At 43.1% G+C, this 20,397-nt stretch overlaps 1 protein-coding gene across 1 annotated transcript; it reads right to left on the bottom strand.

Annotated features, from left to right (window-relative positions):
- Nucleotides 1-4,598: 4,598 nt before the first annotated feature.
- On the bottom strand, nt 4,599-19,793 carry IL20RA (interleukin 20 receptor subunit alpha). The gene is made up of 6 exons (XM_047103326.1): nt 19,702-19,793; nt 13,305-13,483; nt 11,446-11,621; nt 10,741-10,885; nt 7,593-7,732; nt 4,599-5,393 (listed from the first exon to the last, which is right to left on the bottom strand). Exons 1-6 carry the CDS (start codon nt 19,776-19,778, stop codon nt 4,599-4,601), a joined length of 1,512 nt encoding a protein of 503 aa, XP_046959282.1. The 5' UTR covers nt 19,779-19,793.
- Between the last annotated feature and the right edge of the window lie 604 nt (nt 19,794-20,397).

Here is a 20,397-nt window from a genome sequence, read left to right as displayed (position 1 = left end):
CCTCCCTTTTGGGGGTTGGGATTAAAATTCCCATTGTTTCTCTCTCCCCACCCCCCCGCCACAACATCTAATATTCTGAAGTATCTGCATTTTGAATCAATTTCAGAATGGGGAAGAATGTACTTCACGAAAAGAAGGATTACTATGTAAACTATCTTAACTGTATGAGGCTTTGAAGACCAGTGGCTAATTTATATGTCCCACAGATATCAGTTTCAGTGGCAGGCAAATGGTGGATGGTATTTATTCCCATCAGTGTTCATTATCTCAATGGCCTGCGTATGAAAACATAAACATGAGCCATATGTACGTCTTCTGAGTTGGTGGGAAGCCTCCAAGTACCACCTAATCCAGAGAATAACAGGTTGAGAATTCAAAAGAAATCTGCTGAGGAAGTAAGGGAGAAAAGACCTCATTTGCTTCCAAATTTAGCAAAGAGTCAGAGACAGGTCTTAGATAGAAACACGGACAGTCATTCCTGAGGACAGAAGGAGCCTCCCTCTACCTGCACAAAGACAGCATAACGCAACAGCCCTCGCCTCTTCCTGAAACCTCAGATGTAGCAATATGAACCTTAACCTGGCATCTTTACTGGCATTCAGAAAGGAAAATCAACTGGAAAATCTGTTACAGACTGAAACTAGCAAAGCAAGAAAGAAATCTCGCAGCTTCTACAGGTAAAGGAGACTGGAGAAATATCAGTGAGAAACATGCGTGTTTATCCAGGCTTAATAGTGCAAGCAAGGTTGTCTTCAACCACTTTCACCGAAGGTCCTGAAGACTTCAGGAGGAGAGTGGTAGGAGCCAAGCACAGAGGAGGCCAATACCTCAAAGGGCAGATAAATGACCACCTAATACTCAACCAGCCGCTCTGCAGAGGTAGTGATTTTCAGGAAATGACATTTTGGAAAGGTTCAGTTATCTCTAAAGGACTCACGGCACTTTGCTCTTAACAACTCCAGTTTTTGGTTGCTGTTTGACTAAAACAATTTTAAAGCGTTAAATTTAGAAAAAAGAGTTCACAATCTGCCATTTCAACAGTTTCTAGTTTGATTAAGACTGATGCTTCATAAAGTTAATCCAAGCATAGTTAAAATAAGATTGTTATATTTTTTGAGTGAAAAGAGCAAATTATAAAAGAGTTCAATATGATCCCTCTTTTTGGGAAAAGCATATACCTATAAACATGGAGAGTATCTGGAAAATTCTACACCAAGATTTATCAACCTAGGCACTATTGACATTCTGTACAAGAGAACTCTCTGCTCCAGGGGACTCCCTTGTGCATGGGAGGAAGGTTAGCAGTATTCCCGGCCTCTCCCCTGTCCCTGACACTAACAGCACCTTTCCCCTGAGTCCTGAGGATCAAACATGTCTCCAGCCATTGCCAAATGTCCCCTGGGGGGTGAAATCATTCCCAGGTGAGCGTCATTTCTCTACCTTAATGTGTTTATAGCAGTTAGACCTGGGATGGTGGATCATAGGTAACTTTTATCCTTCTCCCCTTTATTTCTAGTGACTACACACTGAATATGTGTATTTATCTTCTATAGTGAAAAATAAGAACTACCATTAAAATACCTTTCACCATGGCACTCTTTGGTAAAAAAATTATGGGCACATGCTTTGGAGCAAGGTCTTTGGAAAAAAAGAAAAAAAAAGACATAAAGCTAGAAGATTTATGGAAGATTTCATGAAGGGAACCACAAAGAAAATAGAGAAAAACAGTTCTTCCAAGAATTCTTCTGCAAAAATTCATCTCCAGACAGGAGGGTGGTAATGTGTGCGCCAGAAAGAATTTGATTTGTGATCTGGGTGTACTGATTCACGCTGATGGAGCCCTTTCTTCAATGTTCTCATTAGATTTACCATGCTGGACAGACTTGCGCTCTGGGCTGTACAACTAGTTTTTCTCTGCATTAATTTCCTTGAGTTGAGCTCAGCCCGGGAGCACCAGATCTTTCCCATGTTGTCAGCTGAGGGGTAAGTGTCCCTCTTCACGTCCTTCCTTCCCATACACATGATGTGGCACTAGATTTCACTCACTTTGTAGCAGGTGTATTTTCATTCACCCAATTTAGAATTTATGGCGTGCGGAAATAAAGCCTCTAGTTGTTTTCATGAGGGAAACTTACCCAATGTGGAAGAGGTAGAAGCAACGAAATTTTTAAAATGCTCACTACTTCTGACACGCTTAGGATGGCAAGAGATGATGTAAATGCTACTCAGAATTAGGTTCCCTTTTATAAAACCACTGACGATTTCACTCTGAAGGCATAAAGGAGGGAGCAAGTTAATGACTGTGCTCTTAGGTAAGAAAAACAGGGTGAGGCAAACTCTGCCTTGGAGTTGAAACAGTCATGTCTAAATGGCCTTTCTGGAGCCGAGCACACGCTCTGGCAGTTAACAGTAAGTACACAGTGCTCCCTACACACCAGACACTGTTCTAGGTGCTTCTATGGTCCCGTCTTTTCATCTCAAAACAGCCCTAAGGGAGTTGTTATCCTGATTTCATAGACGAGGACACTGTAGGACACAGCAGGTACTCAAATAAATCTTTTGTGAATAAAACCAATAAGCCAAGCCATCATCAATCACTTTGTTCTTTTTCTGCTTTTATTTATTTATTTTTTTTCAACGTTTATTTATTTTTGGGACAGAGAGAGACAGAGCATGAACGGGGGAGGGGCAGAGAGAGAGGGAGACACAGAATCGGAAACAGGCTCCAGGCTCCGAGCCATCAGCCCAGAGCCCGACGCGGGGCTCGAACTCACGGACCGCGAGATCGTGACCTGGCTGAAGTCGGACGCTTAACCGACTGCGCCACCCAGGCGCCCCCTTTTTCTGCTTTTAATAACGACTCGTTCTTTCCTACTCCCGAAACTCTTTACAGTTAGTGTTAGAAATTTGGTCTTCAAAACCAGCAGAATCATGTCTACAGGGGTTGAGAGGAACAGGACACTCTAGTTAATAGGATTATGGTCTAAATTAAATCATGAGCTCAGAAACTGTTTGGATTTGTGGGCAATCTCAAAAGACCACGACTCCAGAACTCATCTCTCCTCCCAGGGTTGTCTGCCTGTGCCAAAAATATAAATAGGCAAATATGGATGATACCTGTTTTCCTGCAAGAGCATCAGTGGATTAGGAGTTCATGATTAAAACAAATATTTATTAAGGTAAAATAATATGATATTGCTGTTCCTCAGGTCAAAAACTGTCAGATGTCTATAATTTTATATGGTTCAACTTCATAGATTCTGTCGTATTTTAATGCATTGGCTGCAGAGTTTAATTTTCTAGGTGAATGGTAAAGGAGAGGAAACTGGTTAGTGGAAATTAACTAGGTTGGTAGTGTTTTATAGTATATTTTATTTTTCTTACAGTAAATTGCGTCAAATTTTAATACGTTCTCCTTTACATATTTATTTAACTTCTTTCTTTTGTATATCCTTGTTTGTTTATTGATTTTAAAATTATGTAGATAGGGGATATTCATTCATACATACTCCAAGGAACCTTTGAGGCATTGCTCATTCAAATAGAATATTTCATATTATAATAGTAACGTAGTGTTTCAGCGGCTAAACATGTTTCAATTTATAGACTACGTAAATATCTTTTTAAGGGCACATTTCCAAGGGCACCTGGGTGACTTAATTGGTTAAGTGCTCAACTCTTGACCTCAACTCAGGTCGTAATCTCAGGGTCATGAGTACAAGCCCTGCGCTGGGCTCTGCACTAGATGTGACACCTGATTAAAAAAAAAAGAAAGAAAAAGAAAAAAAAAGAAAAAGAGAAAAGGCACATTTCTAGAAATAAATGTACTGTTCTATCACAAAAGGTGGCATTTTCTTTCAGGTTAGTCCCCTACTAAAAAGTGCCTATTAAGTTACTGAGAGGACATTTTCTGACTACAAAATCATAATAACAATTTATCTTTACTCTCCAGGAGTTCTCACAAAATATGAATATGGCCACTTAAAGTAGCCAAAAGCGTGTAATTTCAAGGTCTGTGCCTGATTTGCTCACTCTGAACTCAGATTATTACGACTGAATAGGGGGTTGGTGTCCTTAAATGTGACCAACTGACCACCAACTTGGTATTTGTATGTTTTCAGTACTTCCTCGCTCTGACAATAATCCAAATTCTAAAAGAAGAGTCATATTTCTAAAATGAATGGTCTTCATGAGATATTTTTCTACAGTGCTATATGCTTGTCAAGTGCCCGGAAAAATAATTGCAGAAGTAGGCTTGTTACACAATAATAAACAGAGAGGCCATACATAGCACACTCACCTGCATGAATTCTTTATCCGATTTGGCAAACATTTTTGAATGCACACAAAAAATGAGCCGGCCACTGCATTCCAGATACCGGCCCCCCCATCACTATAAGAGACCCCCATGCATGACCCAGCTCCCTTATGAGGCAGGATGAAACCAGTCCTGTGAGAGCAGAGGAGAAATGAGTACTTCTCACTGACAAATCTGAGTCACATTTCTCTTATCCCGCATACTTTATTTTTCAGTCCCTTATACGTTTGCACCCATGTGCCTTGTAACAGTAGGGGTGTGGCAAAGGGAAGTTTGGGTGTCAGTCTTCCATCTGCACATAGAGTCCCCATTCCTCCATAAATTTCAGGAGGTCGGTTTCGTTGTCTTCCGACGGCTTGTCTGGAGCCTGCCCTTCATACAGTCTAGACAAAAGGCCCTCCTCCACGAGCTCCTTGGACTCAGGCTGCTTGCCTCCCTCTGAGCCACGGTCAAAGCTAGGGAAGGACGGTATGCACAGCCTGCCGGTCCGAGGGTCCCAATCCACCAGTGTGGTCGACGGCTCTTCCTCTCGCTCCTCTTCTGTGCCCACGTGCTCCTGCAGCAACTGGTCCAGGTGTCGGAGCTGAGGGGCGCACGAATACAGTGGTGCCTGGGGGCTCACGTCTGCCAAAGCAGCCTGTTCCTCAAAGAACGTTCCTTGTAGGGACACCTTCTCCTGCAAACTGGGCTCAGGGCCGCCAGGCCCCACACAAACGTCTGCAGCTCTGACATCATATTCGTATTCAACAACTGCCTTCTCGGTGGGTATTGCTCTGCCTGGCGACCCTTGCTGGGTTAGGGAAGTGCCCTGGGTGCTTTCCCCAGAGTCACAGGAAATGTCCACCAGATGTGAAGCATACCCTAAGTGTTTCACCTCCATTTCCGCCTGACGCGGCCGCTGGTCCCCGCCGGGCTCATCCCCGTCCGACCCGTCGTCGCTTTTTTCCACTACGTGTCTCATATCCTTATGAGACATTTTAGAATCCTCCAAAATATTGAGGGTGATAAAATTAATCACAATTTTTTCAGCAGGCACAAAGAATCTTTTGTCAAATTCATTTCCATAAATCAAAATCTATAAAGAGAGAAGAGAATGGTTTTCACCTTTTCACTTGAGAAAGACATGAAAAACAGCTGTTAAGTAGAACTTATACTGTCATCAGATAGTTTTAAAGACCTATTCTTACCCACTCATGGAAGTGAAAGTTATTCTTGGAATAAACAGAAAGCCTCATTCATGGAGGCAAGAGACCCAAGACACGAAAAAGGCATTGGAAGTGAAAAGTGGTTCCCTGGGTGAGTGTTTATCCGACCCAAGGATCAGGGTGAGACAGTGCCCTTCCCTCCGTGGCTGAGGGAGTTCAGGGGAATTATTTAATTTCTTGAGTCTCAGTTGTTAATTCTGTAAAATCTGGATTTCTGCCACGTGAGAAGTGGTGAGGACCGAGTGAGCTAGTTTTGAAACTGCTTTGTTAATTATGGGTGATGACGTATTTCTTAGTTAGCTATGGTTCCCCAGGTTACCAGCCCTGTGTTGGATATACTCCGGACATGAGATGTGGGCGGGCATGAAAACTGCATGTAAAAAAAGAAATACGCACATGAGTAGGGATGGTTTTACTCATTCCCCGGATACCACTCTAATCACAGTATAATGAAGCCAAAAAGGGAAATTCGTCTGCCTGTTTATGGCAGATAGAGAAGCACTAAATCGTGTCAGGGAAACTGGTTTGAGATTAAAATTGTGCTGGGGCTATGTGGAAGGTGACTGTTTAGATGGCAAGTCGTGAATTATGTGACCATCCTCATTGTCCACCCCATGAAGTGATTCCATTCAACACTACAAAATATGACATTCAGGGGCGCCTGGGTGGCTCAGTGGGTTGAGCGTCCAACTCTTGATTTCGGCTCAGGTCATGATCCCAGGGTTGTGGGATTGAGCCCCATGTTGGGCTCTGCACTGAGCTTGGAGCCTGCTTAAGGTCCCCCCACCTCTCTCCCTCTGCCCCTCCCCGACTCGCTTGAATGCAAGCGCGCGCACGCTCTCTCTCTCTTAAAAAAAAAGACAAAATACGACATTCAGCCTCATTCCTTTACAAAATTTTGGTTCCAGAAAGCCACTTGTGATCAATTCTCTTATGAATTTTCCTCCCAGGAAAGGTCTCCCTGTGCCATTAGGAAGCTAACTCTAAAGCCTAAAAGGCAGAATAATAGAAACGTTTAAATACCAAACAGCTTGCATTGCGTACATGGATGCATTGTGCATATGTGAACATATATGTTAATAACAGGCAAAGAACCCATTTTATCATTGAAATATGCCCAGCCCTTCAGAACCCTTCAGTGCGCAGTCCAGAAGCATAAGGTTTACTCCTTCTTCTTCTATTTTCTTGCTCTCCTTGCTGTGAATGATTGTCCTGGCCATTTTCCTCCTATGTTTTCCACTCCATGCCTGTCTCTGGCCGTACATCCCACCCTCCTCTTTTAGACTCTCCCCTTGGCTCCCCTGGACAACTGCCACAGTCTCCTAGCTGCTCTTCTTGTTTCTAGTCTTACTCCCTCCAAAGCTGTCTGAGACCCACCATCCAGTTGGGTCTAAAACCCGATATTGACCATGAAGCTTCCTACTCAAAACCCCACAGAGATTTCTCCTTGCCAACAGAATGTAAAATCGAAGCCCCTTAGAATAACATCCCGATTCTCCTGTCCCCTGGCCCTAACACCCCCTCTCCACTTTCACTTCTGTGGCTCCTCATCAGCAACCGTACGGTTCAGCAAGACCATGTGGTTTTCCAAACATCTGCTCACCTTGGTCCCTGCTGGTTTCTCTGCCAGCAGTAGGTGTCCTCTTACTCCCCTTTCATAACCAAGGCAGGGCATAAAGCTTCTCCTGGACCCCAATGTGGGGTTCAGTGCCCTGACTGTGTCCCCAGAGTCCTCAGTGCCTGCTTTCATCTTAACCTTCACATATCATTTTGAAATTTGAGTCCTCAACTGAACTTGAACGTCTGGAAGGGCATAGATCGTGACTTAATTTATTTGTGTACCTCAAGACCTGGTCTAATCTGCCATTAAACCTAAAATCTTTGTCAAAGCTGAGGAATCTTTCTCTTTCGTTATGTTAGTGAGTTAACCTAGTGCCAAAGTGTTTCTTTTTTAATTAACTCTTTAAACTCACCCTGCTTATAAAAGGAATGTGTCTGTTCTAGAGCCTCATTTTCTACTCTGCTGAAAGTGAGTGGTTATAATGACTCCTGCCACACTGAGCACTCACCAAATTTGCTGGGTGTTTCTCTTTGCCAACATGGATATATCTGTACATGGAGTAGCCCATCACAGAAAGAATAAACACGGCAACAGATATGGGCAAAACATACCAGAAGATGATTTTTACCTTCAATGCTGATGTTTGATCTGTAAAAAAAAGAAGAGGGATAGATAGTTGTGATGCGGTATGGTGGGAAAACATTGGCAATGTCATGAGGCTTTGGGCCGGTTACTTACATTTAGGAATTCAGTCTTATTTATTAATTGAGAAGCTTGAACTAAACGTGATAAGGGGTTTCAGAATTCTTACTCTTTGACAATAGCTGGTCTTAGGGAATCATCTGGACTTACGGATGCCTTAACAACCCCATTAGCAGACATTCCAACATTTTATGTCTGGCTATGAGATTGATGCTGGGTCTTATATATCTGAAGCTAAGTGTGTCTAACATTCAGACAACTCATACACTTTAAGCCAACCCACAAAACCCTCTTGATAGGATCCCATTAAGCTGCCCCACTTTTCCATGTACTCATTGGACTCAATCTTTTCCATAGACTCAGCAGAAGACAGGAATGTATGGCATCACCTTGTGTGTTATTAATAGAACCATCCTCGAGTGGGTTGGCTAGACTTTCTGGGTAGGGAGCTTGGGATGTGTGTAGGGAGGTGGCTGAGCTGGTGTGTGTGAGGATGGGCAGTTACTCCTTTCCAGGTCCTGTTGCACTGTCGGTTCATGACGGATGAAAGTCCATAGGGGACTGGAAAGACCTGGTGAATAGCTTTTGAGAAAGCAGTCCTGGCCCACCATAAATCAGACTATACAGTTGTGAATAAGGCTTATTGTGACTAACTTATATTTGTTGCACTCCTGTAAGATACTAGAAGTTGTGATGGATATTTTTCTGTCCCCATGTGGCTAATCCATGGTACCCAGCTCTTTGGTGAGATATTCTAGATGTTTTTGCGAAGGCATTTTTAGATGATATTAGCATTTAAATTAATAGACTTGAGTAAAGCAGATTAATTGTAAAGATGAAATCTTTATAATGTGGGTGGGCCTTATCCAATCAGTTGAAGGCTTTAATAGAAAAAGTAGTGACCACCTCAAGAAAGAGAGAATTCTTTCAGCAGATTACCTTCAGACAAGAACTATAACATCAACTCTTTCCTGGCTATCCAGCCTGCTGGATTGCCCAACATATTTTGAGCTTATCTGCCTCTACAATCATGTGAGCCAACTCCTTAAAGTAAATGTCTCCATATATATATATATATATATATATATGAGAGAGAGAGAAAGAGAGATGGGTTCTGATTAATAAAATCAGAGTGTCATAGGAGCTCTCTAATCTATACAGATGTTTGGATACTCTTGATGCCTAGGCCTGAGACAAAGTAGCAAAGTCACAATCCAGTTAAATACCTAGTTAAAGATTGGAAATAGAAGTGTCATGGACAATGAGGGTGGTTGACAATAGCCAGTGGGAAAAGTCCAGGACCAGGTGTCCAAATGCAGGCTCTTCCACCCCAAACAATGCCTGACGAGCACATCTGTCCTCAGGTTCCACATAGAAAGGTGCCAACAGCACAGCGCAGATGTTCGGGTAGCCAAGCGTTACCTGCCCCTACATCAGACTACAATTCAGTCTAACCCTCTTAATACCACCTCTGGTCTCGGGACTGAACTTGCCCTAATTGAAAACCGCCATGACGACACTGACGGATGGCACTTAGTATGTAACAGCACATGTTTGCCACAAAAAAACTAATAAAATGTGTCTATATTTTAGGGATTGGGGGACTGCGGAGAGCAGAAATATTTTTCAAAGAACAGTCCCCAAAGAGGTAGTATGGCTGGGATACCATGGAAAGGTCGGAACCTGAAATGATGCCTCCTTATTTTGTGACCTTTCTCAGACTAGTGAGACAGGTGGTTCCACCTGTTCCCGGGAAGGATTTAATTGAACCTGTACTTGGAGCTGCTCTCAATCTGCCAAGTGCTCGAACGATCTCCACTGGAAATGCATCCCTACCTCCTGGCCACTGATCAAGCTCTTCGTAAACGGAGAGCTTTTTCCAAATACAAAGATGATCTCTTCAATCTACTTTGTTTTGCCTTTTGCTTGCTTAGCATTTCCGTTTTATTGGCCACACGGCAGAGCCCCCTTCATTTTAAAGGGGAAGGTATGGTAAGGATAGAGATTCAAAAATAAAGCCTCTCACTTTTGATACATACTCACAAAATCCCCTTTTTATTCCTTGGGACAGTTTCATCTTGCAATGCGGGCGGTGGGAGGGAGGATGGAAGCGGGGCTCCTGTCACCATTGTGATCCCAGAGCTGGCGATGGGACCGGGTTGGGGGAAGAGGTGTGGCACTTGTCGTAGGCCAGCATGTTTGGAAGGAGGAAATGGAAGAATAATGGGTGAAGAGCCATTCGATGAGGGTAAACTGGAGGGTTTATTTTCAACGTTCAGGCTTTGAGTTCAAGCTCCTCACAACTGTGGGGAGGAACAAGTAGACAAACACCACGCTCTGAACTCTGTGTCTCCTAACGGGAATGAGAATCTTCAGGCAAGTTCAGAGAACAGGAGGAGAAGACAAGAGGAAGGAGAGAGAGGCGATGGCGGGGGGGAGTAACTGCTGACCTGCTGACCCCAGACCCTCCTGCAGCCAGTGAGTGACATCTGAATACAACTTGCAGAGCCTGTCATCTGCATTCCCGAGGGAGAGCAACAACTGCTGTCTTCAAGTGTTTCTAGGATAATGTTTTGTTTCTAGCAGTGCAATTTGATGTTGAAGACCACAGAACTTCTATTGACAAAAGTGATTGCAATTAAAAAAGAATAGACGTGCGTAAAAATTCTCAATTGTTATTTTCCCACGGAAGAGGCTTGTTGGCATTGGACACCAAGGGACGGGTGCTGAGAGTTCCCCAGGGGGAGCAAACACACCCTTCACGTTGGCCAAGTTCAATGGCCAAGTTTCAATTCCAGGCTGCTCCACGCATTTCTGGTGATGGTTGTTTCTGCCTCTGCCTCAACTTGTTTCTGGTAGACGTGGGTTTGTCAAAATCTTGTTTAGAACTGCCATCCTTCTTCTACTTTGATCAGATCTCCTTCGCAGACCAGCTGAGATTTTTTTAAGCTTACCTTTCTGAGTACGGACACACTGCTTCTCAGAAGGCTGAGCAAGGCGAGGGGGCCCTGGGACAAAGGTCTCCACACGCACGCAGTACAGGGTGTCTGGCTCCAGCCAGCTGAGCACCAGCGTGCGGTTGGTCACACACTGGGACCACTAGGGCAGAGGATTGCAAACAGCAGTTAGTGCCACAGAATCCCAGCACCATCCCAGGCAGATAGCTCTAGAAGGAAATAAAACGCTAAGATACCCCTAAATCCTTTGTAATCACTACAAGCTTTTCTTCCGCAACAGTTTTAAAACATCCCTTTCCTTGAGCTCGGCAGAGCATGATCAGGAAATGGACCCATTCTGGGAACAATTCTAAATAATAACACATGGATGGATTTCTTAATCTGCCTCGTCCCATGTTCTTGCTGACATCTTTTTTCCTGCGTGGAATGTGACCGACAGATGTTATGCAAGTAAAAGCTCTCCATCAAAGTGACGTGGACAGTGGTTCTCCATCTAATAGCAACATCAGATCCCATTAACAGAGACTCTGTAAGGGAAACCTGAAGGAAGTTCTCGAATTTTCTACGTATTGGCTTCAACTGCTTCTTGTATGGCATCTCTTTTGAATATCGTATCTTCTCAGGTTCACATGCGTCAGGCTGCCTGTTCCAGCACTAGCTGCAAAAAGTAATGCCGATGATATGTCCCCATTCCAGGCTTACCGTTCTATTAGACTTAGCGTTATATACGGACACGTTGTACTTCAGGTTAGAGTAAATTTGTTGCATGGAAATCGAACTTTCTTCTGGATTTCTCTTCCACTTCTCTGGAGCCGTCAGAACAATAGAAATGGACTTCTCATCTGTAGATAAAGCAACTTCTGGCGGGCCGATTTGTGCTTGAAGGGGAGGGGAGAGGGAATGATCATGTTCAGAGGTAGAAATCACCATGGATAAAACTACAATATAATCCTACGGGAATGAAAGCCCTACAGCCCACCTCTTAGTTGAGACGCCTCAGAATGCTCTAAGGTGGGCCCAAGTTACGCTACATCTTGAAATGATCCTTTCACACACCCTGACACAATTTTATTTATTTTTATTTATTTATTTTTTAATGTTTTATTTATTTTTGAGACAGAGACACAGCATGAGCAGGGAAGGGGCAGAGAGAAAGGGAGACACAGAATGTGAAGCAGGCTCCAGGCTCTGAGCTGTCAGCACAGAGCCCGACGCGGGGCTCAAACTCACGAACCGTGAGATCATGACCTGAGCCGAAGTCGGACGCTTAACCGACTGAGCCACCCAGGCGCCCCCACCCTGACACAACTTTAAAACAGAACATTCAAGTGTTGTATTTACCTAGTTCCTAGTCACATGGGTAAACAGATGGAAAATAGAATTAAAAGTGTTTACGGCACTCCTATGACATCAAATGAAAAGTTGGTGATAAATTGCATTAATACGAACTGTAAGTGGTGAAAATCAGACATGGAGGAATGAACCACTATTAAAACACCTCTGAAGAAGCACCTGGGGGGCTCAGTCAGTTGATGTCTTGATTTTGGCTCAGGTCATCATCTCATAGTTTGTGAGACAGAGCCCTGTATCAGGCTCAGCACTGACAGCGGGGAGCCTGCTTGGGATTCTCTCTCTCCCTCTCCCTCTGCCCCTCCCCCACCCATTCTCTCTCCTCTCTCTCTCTTTCTCTCTCAAAATAAATAAATAAACTTAAAAAAAGACCTTTGAAGATGTGATTGGAATGACCTATAACAGAGATTCTCAAACTTTTACCACAAAGGTCCATACGGGAAATGTTTTAGGCTTTACAAGCCATGTGATCTTTGTTGCAATTATTACTCATATAAATGTAAAAGTCATTCTAAGCTCTTGGTCTGTAGAAAACTGGAGAGGTGGCAGTGCTTCATTTGGTCTGAGGGCATAGTTTGCTGACTTCTGATCTAGAAGGACACCAGAGGACGGGCTCTGGCCCCAGGACTCGAGGAGCACTTATAAATTTCATGATGTCAGCTCTGAGTGGGTCCTCTACACCTGAGTCAGTAACAGAATAGGAGATGGGAAAATTTAAAAAGCAAATATCAGGATGATGTTGCCTTAATTCTGAGTTACACCTACAAATTACATCATCACACTACCAAGTATCTAACAAAAAGAGACTTAGTTTGGCAATCAGAGCACCTTGAATCAATCTTGTGGACTTAATGCCATGGTTTATAAACCCACAGCAATTAAAAAAAATCTGTCAGTTCCTCAAATTTCATAGTCCCCACTAAATAACCAAACAAAATTGAACTTGGATAATATTGGCATCTAGTGTTAATTTTGGACCTGGGAGAGATCCTAGTGATGACTCAACCAAGCTTCTCATTCTATAGATGAAACTGCGATCCAGCGAGATGAAGCCCCTTGGGCTGGTCATTCTTGGAGCTGAGGGACAGAATGAGAACAGAGCCATGCAGAGCACTGGTCTCGGGCGAGGCTGTCCATGAGTCCAAGACTGTATACTCGACGGTCAGATGAACTTGATATTATACGTGCTTATAGACAATTGTGTTACTTACTCTCTAAGAATGGATAGAATCGTCCGGTTTCTGCCCATTTGGAACAATTCGTTTCCCAAATGGCCTTAACTTTGGCATAATATTGATGTTCATAATCGGAAGTTTCCACAGAGAGATCACAGCAGGTCCTATTGATATTTCTACATTCGGATTTATTCAGCCATTTTTTTTGCCCATATCTGCTGAGAAAGAAACTGAATTAATAACGAGGTGCCCTCTGTGCTTTACAATAGAGAAAAAAAAAACAGTCCTTATGCAAAACTGAATGGAAGTTAAGGCCTTCTCTGCAGAACAAACGTGCCTGTCATTGAGATAAAAAGGAATCCACATTTGCTGCTGGCAATTTTTTTCATGAGCTGTCAGGAACATGAGTCAGAGTTTCTGCAAACACCTTTCTTTTCTGTGAATTATAATGTGGATCGTACATTTTGAAAGCATGTATTTTATTATTATTCTTGGGCTACAGTAAAAATTCTATGTATTGTGTGATCAATTCTTCTAGTAATTATCCACGTAAGTTTTTAGTCCGCCATGCCTACAAAGGTCAATTTGGTGGGTTGTTTTAAGAAAAATTAGTCATTTTTTTTCTTGGAAGAAAAATTACCTTGACATTCTCATAAAACTTAAAAATCTACTTGCTATCAAGGGTTCTAGGGAAAATTCACTAGGTAGAAGTGTATGCCACAGTAATTACAGTGATGATGACGACAGTGACTAGGCTGTTTATATTATTTCTCCTTTCCTTTGTTGAAAACACAAAACCCATAGCAAGGAGGGAGGGGGAAGTACTTTTAGAACTTTTCAGGTGGGGGAGACTGAGGGATAGAGAGATTAAGGGACGCCGGATGAGCCAGTGAGAGAGACCGGGTTGCATGGGAGGCAATGAAGGGATTAATGCAGGTGTGTTGGGGTTCTAGAAAGCTAACTGGTGTAGCATGGAGAATGCGGTGGGTTAGGAGTGGCAGCCTGGGGAGCAGCTGAGAGGATACTGCAGTGGTCCAGGTGGAAGATGTAGGTGGCTTGGACAAGGACAGTGGTGGCAGGACAAATGACAGGACAAAAGGAAGAAATGTTGGGCGCCAAGACTTGGTAATTGAGGTGAGCAGGTGAGAGATGAGGGAGATAACGATGTTCAGGATGATGTTTCTTTTCTGTCTGGGACAGTGGTCATGTTTGCCAAGATAAGCAATGCCAAAGAATGGGTTTGGGAAATGGGGAGGACGGATGGGAGGAAGGAAAGGCAACAAGTTGTGTTTCTGCCATGTTGAACTTCAGGTATGTGAAAGCCATCCAGATGCAGATGCCCAGTAGGGCCCTGGGGCTCAGCAAAGGGGTGGGAGTGGGGGGCAGTGATTTTGAAACCAATGGCACAAAACTGCTCATTGAAGGCATAGGTGCAAATGAAATTATCATGGAGACAAAGCAAAGCCTAGGATAAAATTCCAGGCTCATCAGGGTTTAAAGGTTGGATACAAAGTACAGTTGGAAATAGCAGCTAAAGAGGCAGAAGGAGAAAGAGAGATCACAGAAGTCAAGACAAGAGTATGTCTTGAGAACAAGGAAATGTCAACTTTATTAAGTGTTGACAAAGTTTAAGGGTATCCTCTCTTTTCAGAATATGGCAACAGATTCGTGAAAGCAAATGTCTCCTGTTTCATAAAGTACCATACATTCCAGAAGGCACTAGAAATACAGGTAAGATCCTCTTGACCAACTTCTCCATCAGGTGGTTACCATTGCCTAAGGGCTTTCAAAACTTTTTGTGGCTGTGAGCCACAAAAAGAAATCTGTTTTATGGGGCACCTGGGTGGCTCAGTCGGTTAAACATCCGACTCTTGATTTCAGCTCAGGTCATGATCTCACAGTTCATGGGATTGTGTCCTGCGTCCGGCCCTGTGCTGACAGCGCGGAGCCTGCTTGGGATTCTCTCTCTCCCTCTCTCTCTGCCCCTCCCCTGCAGGTGCACATTCTCTCTCTCTCTCGCTTTCTGAAAATAAATAAAGAAATATTTAAAAAAATTTTTACACTGGGACCCGGCTCCCATAAACACACATATATTTAACATACTAAAAACAAAGGTTTTATAAGATAATATTTAAACTTGACTACATGCCATGAATTCCGTTATTTTCCACTCCAATCCTGTTCACGCCATTCCAGTCCCTTCTATTAAAAATAATGCTAGTTATATCCCTCAAAATTGATTTCATGGTCCATCAACAAGTCCTGACTTATGTGTGGTTTGAAAAATACTGCCATCACTGATTTGATGCTCTCTCCTCAAACTTCCTTATTCTGCCAAGGGCAGGGCAACTTCCCATGACAGAGGTGGGTGGAGGAGAAAATACTCTTTCCTGGATTCTGGACAGTATGCTTTGTAAGTCTTACAAACTGATAGACCTCAACTATTCAATGAGTACTCCAATAATGATGTTTATGCAGGGCAGAAAGTCCTCTGGAGCCCTCAGTGGTCTCTGACTGGTTTCTGGTAATGGCAGTAAGTGCTTATTAAGTGCTGGGACCCATGCTTAGGATTTGCATGCTTTATCTCATTTAATTATCCTAATGACCCTAGCAGGTAGGTGCCATTATTTTCATCCTCTTGTACAGATGAGGAAACTGAGGCCCATGGAGACAAATTCATATGACTAATAACAGGCGTATCTGGGATTTGAACCACTCTTCCCTAATGCCAAAACTCGTGCTTTTAGAACTACATGATATTTTGTCGGCATTAAATTCTTTTGGCAGATATAATTTAAACTTTTGTTAAAATTTCATCTTTTACTTGGAAACAAGCTTCACTCCAAAGGGTAAAAAGCATAATATGTAACTTGCCCAAGGATACCTGGGTAGGTTCATAGCCTAGCTACAAACCACGGACTGTTGACCGTGCTGCTGAGCTTGGGAGCCTTGTCAGTGACATATGCTACTCTGTATTCCTGTCATCTCACACGTGCACAGGCGTGTAAGGCCTCTAACATGGCAAGTTTCCTTTAAAATACTCACTTCTGAAAGTTGTACCATCTAAACTATTTGCTCTCCCAGAGCAGTGACGACTCTGCCTCTTTTCTCGTTATCCTTTTCTGAATCAAAGGAACATGTAAAGGACAGAGCAAGCTCTTTGCTCCACCTAATAGAAAAGGAGGCCAGGGCATAGTCAAGAGCCATTTCTCTTTGCAGGATGATGTCTTCTTTGCTAAAACACCAGATTCCAGAGAAACTCCTTGAACATGAAAGTGAGATTCTGGATAAATGAGGTCATTGTGAATAGCAGCTGAAATATTTCACTGCCTTTAGTGGCCAGGATTTTTTTTTTTTTCAGAGACAAAAATGGCTTTTTTTTTTTTTTTCAAATGTGATATTTTTTAACTCAATCAGAAAAATATAATCAAGACAGAGAAATAAATCACCCTAAAACCTATTAGGCCAAAAGCAGTTGGCATACCTGATTCTGGACGTCTCATGCTTCTCTATACACACGGGAATGATTATATGACTGCACACAGGGGCAATAACTAGATTATACCACGCATATCGTTTTAATCAAAGCTGTAAATTTAACTTGATTTGAACTTGAATAGAAAAAAATTGAAGCGAAGGTAAAGGAATTGCTGTGGTTCATGTGTTTCATCACCACAAGAGACACTAGTTCCTAAAAGATATTTTAAAATAAGAAAATAGTTTATGAAAAGTATTGGGAGTTTAGTTATTAAGATGATGAAATATTTTCAGTTTAGATCACATTTAATGGCTTCCTGCTATGAAAGTCTGTACATTAAAGTTTTCCCCTGCCTCCTAAAGTTCCATAAGCACATTTCCCATCACTGTTTAGTCTTAGCTCTTCACTCAGATGGTTTTGGTGTGTTTACCACTCTTTTCACAGTGACAAATAATGTTGTCAGTACTAAATTCTTCATCCAGGTTCGTCTTTATCTCTGTCGGACAGATATCATCTTTAGTGAGTGTTTTTCTCCCCCTCAAGAAGGTCTCAAGGGAGTACCATCCTGCGATCTCTCACTTGCTTGAAAATACATCTGGTGAACTTGACAAGAATCCCAGATCACATCTATTTCTCCCTTAGAAGATGTATCGCTGTCTTCTGTCGAGTTTTGCCAGACGGAAATCACCCCACTCCCCCTGTTCTGCCCCACTTGAGTCCCGCTCTTGCTATGATCATCATAAAGTACTTCATTTTCTTAAAGTTCAATAACCTCACCAGGATATGTCTTCCAATGCTTTTATTACATTTTCCTAGACAGAGCATGCATTTATGATGTGTAATTCCAGACAGTAATTATCACTTTTCAATTATTACTATCAGCTATAGGTTTTTCATCTCTGTAACATTTTTATTTTCCATCTTTTCTCTAAGTTCTGCCCACTTGCCTTAAAAAAAAATCTTCCTTTTGTTTTAGAATCTCTTCTTTGTGTGCTTTTTCCTTCCTCCTTTCCCTTCTCCCTTCCCTTCCCTTCCCTTCCCTTCCCTTCCCTTCCTTCCTTTTTCCTCCCTCCCTCCCTTTCTCTATCCTCCTTCCTTCCTCCCTCTCTCTCTTCCTTCCTTCCTTCTTCCCTCCCTCCTTCCCTTTCTCTATCTTCCTTCCTTCCTTCCTTCCTTCCTTCCTTCCTTCCTTTCTGACTTACCATTAGAGATCATGTTATGTATGATTCAAACTATGAACACTTATTTGTCTGAATTTTTCTCCTTTTTCCATAAGAAAGCTTTTCAGGATCTTTTCACTGTTGTCATCTCCCTCTCCTTCTCCCTCTCCCTCTCTGTCTCCCTCTCCTCTTCCTCCTCCTCCTCTTCCTTCTTTTTGTCTTTCTCCTTTGCCAATAATTATGGAGAAATGCTGTGCCAGGTTCTGTGGGACTATTACTCTTTGAACAGGGCCAGCTATTTACTGAATATTAAGTGAATGGGTATAGGAGTGTGGGAAGTCAGACACCTGTTCTCTAAATCAGATCATTCCCTTTGCTGGAAAGCCTGCTCACCCTCAAGTTTTGGAATTACAGGAGGCTGATGTGCCCCATGGCACATCAGTAGGTCACGGTCCCCCAGGCTGCCTCCCAGCCATCGTCACCTCCCCTCCCTCCTGCACCCACCTCACTAAGGTGACTGGGCCTATACAGTGGATATGTCATTTGAATCCCTTTCAGTTCCTCTGTCTCTGACATTCTGTGGCACAAACTGGGGCTCGTGGGGACACTTCCTCAATTTCTGGTGGTGGAAATCCTTAGATTCCACATCCTAAGACTGTTAGGTAAGCCTCTTAGTACTATGACATTGATTCTTGTATAAAATTATTTTCTACTGTTGAAGTTCAAGAAGATTAGACACTGTCAGTGTCTGTGGTTGTTTTCCTTCAGATTTCACAGTATTTGGCTTATATCCTTCATAGTTTATGGCTTGGGGTTTGGCCATTTCCTCTGTTTCTTTGAAGATGGGCATAGTCTATCTGTTTTGCATTCTTTCTCGCTTTCAATGACTTTTGAGGGAGGCATACAATGTGAAAATGTCCGTTGCACTACTATTTTTAATAGGAAGAGCTAGTGGCACAGAATTCTGCACTCAGTTTCACTTAAAATTGTCTGTTAGTGGGGCGCCTGGGTGGCGCAGTCGGTTAAGCGTCCGACTTCAACCAGGTCACGATCTCGCGGTCCGTGAGTTCGAGCCCCGCGTCAGGCTCTGGGCTGATGGCTCGGAGCCTGGAGCCTGTTTCCGATTCTGTGTCTCCCTCTCTCTCTGCCCCTCCCCCGTTCATGCTCTGTCTCTCTCTGTCCCAAAAATAAATAAACGTTGAAAAAAAAAATTAAAAAAAAATTGTCTGTTAGTAACCGTAAGTTTAGACATTTCGGAGATGATGGATTTCCTTGTTTGCTCAGCTGCAGGATAACATTTTGACCAACTTCTTTCCTCCATTTAAGTAATTTTCCCTCACCTGAGCACCCAATGCTTCTGTCTCCACAAAGAAGTGTTTTTCTTTATTTAAAAACTTTTTTTTAATGTTTATTAATTTTTCACAGAGAGAGAGAGAGAGAGACAGAGCATGAGCGGGGGAGGGGCAGCGAGAGAGGGAAACGCAGAATCCGAAGCGGGCTCCAGGCTCTGAGCTGTCAGCACAGAGCCCGGCGCGCGGCTCAAATTCACAGACCGCAAGATCATGACCTGAGCCGACGTTGGACGCTCAACCGACTGAGCCACCCAGGCGCCCCAAAGAAGTGTTTACCTAATTTAATCTAGCAGAACGTCCCAAGAGAATTTAGTATGAAATATCTAAAACTTTTCTTTTTTCCAAATGCTTACTTAATACAACAGACGGTTTATCTTTGCACAATTAATAGGTGTCTGAGTCTTATGTTTATAAACTATCAAAAAGGAAAAGAACTAACTTACATGAAATACTGCACAGTGTAAGTAAGTTCAGCTTCTTGTAGACCCTCTGGCGGATTCCACTGTAGGATATTCCTCATGTTTATGGAAAAGAAGGTGATATTCGTAGGCTTAGGTAAACCACTAGAGACGCAGGGAACTGCAAAGGGAGAGAAGAACTGAGGTCTTAATGGAGAAAAAAGAAAACAAAGTCCCTGTAGTAGATGGTCTTCAGACATGGCCCCCACAAGCCACACCTTCTGGGCCTCGTGTCCTGTGTATTTCCTCCCAAACCTGAGCTGACCCCATGGCTCACTTCAACCAACAGAACGTGACGGAAATAAGTCCAGGACTGAGGCTTAAGAAGGTCTGGCAGCTTCTACCTTTGCCCTTTGGAACGTCCTGAGCTGCCATGTAAAAAGCTGGGCTACTCTGTTGGAGAAATCACATGACGAGGCCACACAAAGAGGGAAGCATTCAGTGGTCCCAGCTGGGCCCACCTTTCCAACCAGGGGGCCAGAAGGAAGCCACCACGGACGTTCTAGCCCCATCTGCCGTAGACTGAAGCTGCATGAGAGACTCCAAATAAGACCAGCAGAAGAACCAGTTAACCCTCAGATTTGTGAGAAATAATAAACTGATTGTTTTAAACTCCTGAATTTTGGGGTGGTTTGTTGTGCACCAGCAGATAACTGAAACAATTCATTTGTTAGATACAGA

Source organism: Lynx rufus, unplaced genomic scaffold (genome assembly GCF_022079265.1).
Source record: "Lynx rufus isolate CCGP_SWC_20201006 ecotype Redwood Valley unplaced genomic scaffold, mLynRuf1.p SCAF_6, whole genome shotgun sequence".
Lineage (NCBI taxonomy): Eukaryota > Metazoa > Chordata > Mammalia > Carnivora > Felidae > Lynx > Lynx rufus.
Note: the sequence above shows the minus strand (reverse complement) of the source record. Positions and strands in the feature narration are given on the sequence as shown.

What these genes read in the sequence shown, in the direction of transcription:
- IL20RA (XM_047103326.1), bottom strand. Translation starts at nt 19,778, where the DNA reads ATGAGGAATATCCTACAGTGGAATCCGCCAGAGGGTCTACAAGAAGCT. An exon ending in TACACTGTGCAGTATTTCAT is followed by an intron (nt 13,484 to 19,701) that starts GTAAGTTAGTTC and finishes CTTTCTCAGCAG; the next exon opens with ATATGGGCAAAAAAAATGGC. An exon ending in ATTCTATCCATTCTTAGAGA is followed by an intron (nt 11,622 to 13,304) that starts GTAAGTAACACA and finishes CTCCCCTTCAAG; the next exon opens with CACAAATCGGCCCGCCAGAA.